This window comes from Egretta garzetta, unplaced genomic scaffold (genome assembly GCF_000687185.1).
Source record: "Egretta garzetta isolate BGI_Z169 unplaced genomic scaffold, ASM68718v1 scaffold1, whole genome shotgun sequence".
NCBI classification, from domain to species: domain Eukaryota; kingdom Metazoa; phylum Chordata; class Aves; order Pelecaniformes; family Ardeidae; genus Egretta; species Egretta garzetta.
This window is the reverse complement of record NW_009258542.1, coordinates 1,777,303-1,782,176: the sequence shown is the minus strand read 5'-3', so window position 1 is coordinate 1,782,176 and position 4,874 is coordinate 1,777,303. Positions and strand designations below refer to the sequence as shown.

Sequence of the window (4,874 nt, the reverse complement as noted above, 5' to 3'; positions counted from 1 at the left end):
GGGGTTCGCTGCGGGGGATGGAGGGGAGCCGCTGCCTCCAGCTCCCCTCTGGGCCCCTCAGTGCCCTCCTCCTCCTCCGCCCTGGGCAGGTGCGAGTTTGGGCGAAATAACGGCCCGTTTTGCACAGACAACGGTGATAAAGTCTCCTCTGTCCGGCTGCTCCCGGGGCTCCCTGCACCCCAAGGGCCCGATTTTCGGGCTGCTGGGAGCTCCTGTTGAAGCTGGCACCTGTGAAAGTCTGACCTTCCGTTTGTAATTTGGGGAGTTTTCTGTCGTGCGTGCATTCCTAGAGGTAACAGGTTCCCACAGGCTGTTGATGAGCCGGGCAGCGCTGCCCATCGCTCGGGTTGTTCAGTTTATCCCACTGCAAGTTCCTGTTTTCAAGTTTCCAGTTGCTTATAACTTGGTCGACTTTAGTTGTTTGAGCTGAAAATGTGCTGTCCTGGATGTCTGCCTCAGCTCGGCTTTCATTTCTATATTTATTTCTACGACTCCAGCCAAGAGGGAGGCGAGGGTTGCCCCTTGTCTCTCAGATGTCCGTAGTTCTGTGACCTTTCCTTGGAGCAGCGCTGCCTGCCCAGCCTCCCTCTCTGCTCCAAGCAAGGAATTTTCATTTGGGAAGGGAGAACAGACTTTGTAAAGATCTGTTGCCCAAATGTGAGCTGATTTAAAATAAACTAGAAGCTTAGTTTCCTTCTGTTCTATCTACATCAGGTCAAGCACTAATTGAGGCTCTGGTAAACGCTGCTGGTGGTGCTGCAGCAGATAGAATAGGTCAAGGTCAGGAACCTGAAAAGGGTGAGAAATAAATGGGGATTAGAGGAGACAAGTGTGAAAGTGTGTGAGCAAGGGAGTAAGGCTGAGGCTAGACTAAGACTAGACTAAGTGCTGCTGAGGATGGAGACCAGTGGGGACAGGGTCCCCCCCTGCCAGGTAGCTGCTGCCAGGGCCGAGTGCCCCAGGCTTTACCCTTGCCTTTGGCAGATGAAATTCAGTTTGTCCCTCTAGCAGCAGCTGTGATCTGTGCCCGCTCTCCCTTTGAGAGCAGAGCCCTCAGCACATCTAACAGCTCGGGCCTCGCTCAGGCCTTGCCTTTCCCACAGCCCAGCTGTAGGTAGTAAAGAGCAAGTAACACCCTGCTCCTCCCTCCACAGCAGGGTGGCTGGTGGCGACGGAGTGGGCAGGAGCAGCAGCCAAGGAGATGCTCATTCAGAAGTGCTGAGTGCTTGGAGGAGCCACAGAGCTGGGAGAGAGCTGAGCTTTGGATGTGTAAAGTGCTCGTTGATGGCATTTGACAATTAAGTGGTGTGGGTTGGTCAGTAGAATGGCACTGCTCTGTCTTAGCCCAAGAAATGAGACCGCAAGGCCAAGCCCTGGAATCGCACAACAAATATTCTGGCAGCGTGTACCTGAGAAGAGCTGGTGAGACTCGGTGCGGTTTGTCCTCAGAGCAGGGTTTTACCAGCATGGTGAGGATGCCAGGCTCGAGCAATGCAGAGAAAGAGCATAGAGCGATGGGTACCATCCATCTCCTGCAGGAGGGGGACAAGGGAGACGCATTTATGTTGCCTGAGTGTCTTGTAATGACACAAGTTGGGGGATTTCAGTGCTCAGAGTCTGTTTGCGACTGCAATCGTGTTGTTTCTGTATCAAAACACTGCTTCCAGAGCACTCCAGCCCATTACGATTCTGTACCTGAAGATACAAATGCATCACTGGTAAAACGGTTTGAGCTCTGACACAACTAAACGCTGGGTGAATTTGGCCCGTGGGCGCTTGTTCAGCTTATTGGGTCTTGAAAATCGGCACCAGTTTGTGGTACTGGGAGCCGAGTGCTCTGGGCCGCGCTGGGACTGGGGGCAGCGGTGGAATCTGAATCCTCAGCTCCGGCTCTGTCAGGGAACGTCCTCCTGCCAGCTCTCCCCCGGGGATCAGCCCAGCCTCGCTGTCTTTCTTACCCTTACTGTGTTCATAACAGCGATATCAGCGGAGCTTTTAAAGGCGCGCTGAGGACCCAGGGCTGGGGGTAGGGGTGACGGGGGGTGTTGCGTGGGAGCCATGGGTGGTGTTAGTCTCTCTTTGAGCTATGTCGAAAGCACCCAGGCGCCAGAGCCCTCAGCACAGAAACCCTTTCTTATCTTCTGCTTTCCATTTTGCAAACAAGCTGCGTGCTAGACAGCTTTTATGATTAACTTGCTGCTACAAAGCAAATACTGCTCAGCGCTCGTGCTAATGTACTTGTAAAACAAGAGGCTCCGTTTCCGCATTTTGCATTAAGGTGTAGATTTTATATGTAATATTGTGACTGGCTTACTAAGAAAAGCTTTCAAAGCACAAATGTTTGTTCGTAACCATAGCTGCTAGCTCACCAGCGTGGCCAGCGTGCTCAGACCAAGCTCCATCCTGGCTGGAAGCCTGCAAAATGGCCGGGGAGGCATGCTGGGCTGGGCTGGAGTGAGGGTGCTTCCCAAGGCACCCCCAAAAGCGGTCCCCTGCCACCAGCAGACTCCCTAGAGATTTCTCCTGGTGTCTCTGTGTGGCCCGGGGAAGAGCAGGGGTTCAGAGCAGTGCTCCCAAGGCCAGCCCTCGCCCTTAGCTGCACTGTAGGGACTGTGTCTCCTCAGCCGCAAGAGGAGGAGAAAGTGGGGAAGCTTGCTGGGCGTGCGGAGCTCTGCGCTGCGGAGCAGGAACACGGCGTGCTGGTGGGAGGGGTGGGGTTCAGTTTGCAGGGAGTCCACCAGCCCTGAGCAGAAGGAGCGGGGCTGGTGCAGGGGCAGCATCCCCCATGGCAGAGCTGGGGCAGGATGGGGCGAGGCTGGAGGGCAGCACCTGCGGGGGTCTGGCAGCTGCCTGATGCCACGCTCCCTAAAGCCAAGAGATGCTTTTGGCTGGGACCTCTTGATCCCAATGCCTGGAAAAGGGGAAAAAATGGCGCTGGTGAGGGATCAGCATCCCCTGTGGCTTGCCAGGAGCCCCCAGCCGCTGCCCCCTCCCTCCACAGCCAGCCCAAGGGACTCTGGAGGTGTCCCGATGGCTCGCCCGCTCTGCCTCGGGAGCGGTGCATGGAACTTCCATGGCTGAGGAAGTTCCAGCTCCTCTGATCTGTCATTGCCCTGCCCTTGTCCAGCCCTGATCCTGACCCAGCCAGGTCTCAGTGGTCCGGAAAGCTTCAACAAGGACCTTTATGCAAGTTGCCAAAGCTGTCGCCTGCAGCGCATTCCCTCCTGGTGCTGCTCTCCGCCTCCTCACCTCGACTGCTCCGACTTCCAGCTCAAGCCGAGTGTGTCACCCTCCACTGACTGAGTGTTTGCTGTCTATAAACGCAGCCTAAAGTAGCTGGTTTAGACGGAGACATGCGTGCTGAGTCGGGCGTGTGCCAAACTACGTGACCACGTGTGGCCACGGCTCCGCTCTTGGATGCTTGGGGCATGTTTAGCTGCATTCTGGGGACCGGCTGTAAGCGGGAAGGTTTCCTGCCAATGGACACAGGCGGAGGGATTAGCGTGGGATAATGTGCTCTCTGCTCAAGCTTTTGGCTGCTCCTCAGCAAGAACCACAGTTTGGTTGGGGAGTTCCCAGCTGGTGCAATGCATGGGGTGGGGGGGTCAGAGTCCCCGCTTGTCCCCAGCACCGTTTCCAGTGCTCCCACTGTGGGTGAACGCGTTTCTTTGGATTGATTGTCTTCTGGGCTGGGACTTGGTGGGGAAGTCCATGTGAGGTGAGGCTGGAAGGAGAGGATGCTGGAGGGACCCAGTGGCAGGCTGCGTGTTCCTCTGGGGACTGCAGAGGGCAGTGGCACCCATGAGAAGTGCGGGTGGCCCTGGGTGCTGGCTGGAGGAGCTGCCCCAGAGCAGGTCCTTGCAGGCTGGGTGGGAGCCCTGGGGTGATCCTGGGTGGCACTGCGGGTCACGGCGTGCGTCGCTGGGCTCCAGCCTTCCTCTTGGATTGCCTTGCTCTGCAGAGTGGCTCTGCAAGTTGCTGGTGGTCTGATGCTGGCTGGCAGGGGCTGCCCTGGTGTCCGAGCCTCCGGGCTGCCCTCCCGCTCTGCCAAGGCAGTGGGGAGTGTCCACTCAAGACAAGAGACAAGTGACCACCTCCGTGATGCTTCCCTTACGCTGCCCTGATGGCAAACGCAATGAGGAACAGCCATGGTCAAGACCAGCACTGCTCGAAGGGCAAGTGTGAGCCAAGTGCCATGCACTCTTCCCCTCCAACTTCTCTTCTCATCCCCCAGTGTGATTACTGGAGCCAGCTCTGACGGGAAGGAGTCTCCGAGTTCCTGAAGCAAGGCAGGGGTTAAAACAGTTGCAGAGCACACATGGAGCCTGGGTTTTGGCAGTCTGTCAGGCTCCCTTTGCAGGTGCTGATTGCTCATGCAGAAATAACAAGGGGAGCAGCAGCTACCTTCTGCCTGGGCAGGTTGGGAGGGTGAGGACATGGAGCACGAGCGTGTGGAGCTTTCTGGGGTGAGGTTCAGAGGCAGAGAGACTGGAAGATGCTCAAAGTGAAACCAGGGAGGTCCCCTGGTCATGCAGTCCACGTGGTCTCAGACCTTGGAGACACCCACCATCACCTAACACTTTGCGGTAGCCTCCACATCTGCATCTGGAGGAGGGCTTTGAAGGAGGAGCGCAGCTAGGAGACCCCAACATTTGCTGCTTGTGGGGGACTTGGACACTGAAGAGCTTCCAGATCCTGAGGAGGTCCAGGAGAAGATCAGCAACTCTGAGAGGTCTTGGACAAGATCTCAGGTTGAGGGTAGAGAGCTGCTGGTCCTATCAGAGCTGTCAGGAAGAAGTGAATGCACTGACTTCAGTTTTACTTGTCTGTGATCAAAATCCTATGCCAGAGCTTTGCCTTGAGCACTTGGAAGA

General features: G+C 56.4%; 1 protein-coding gene across 1 annotated transcript in view; it reads right to left on the bottom strand.

Annotated features, from left to right (window-relative positions):
* Window positions 1-40: 40 nt before the first annotated feature.
* LOC118453223 overlaps window positions 41-4,874 on the bottom strand; it is a 5,933-nt gene continuing 1,099 nt past the window's right edge. The window contains exons 1-2 of the mRNA XM_035902798.1: window positions 1,410-4,874; window positions 41-789 (exon numbers count right to left, since the gene is read on the bottom strand). The exon at window positions 1,410-4,874 is cut by the window's right edge and continues 1,099 nt beyond it. Coding sequence (XP_035758691.1) covers window positions 3,272-4,531 — 1,260 coding nt within the window. The 5' untranslated portion in view covers window positions 4,532-4,874 and the 3' untranslated portion in view covers window positions 41-789; window positions 1,410-3,271. The remainder of the gene's footprint in view (window positions 790-1,409) is intronic.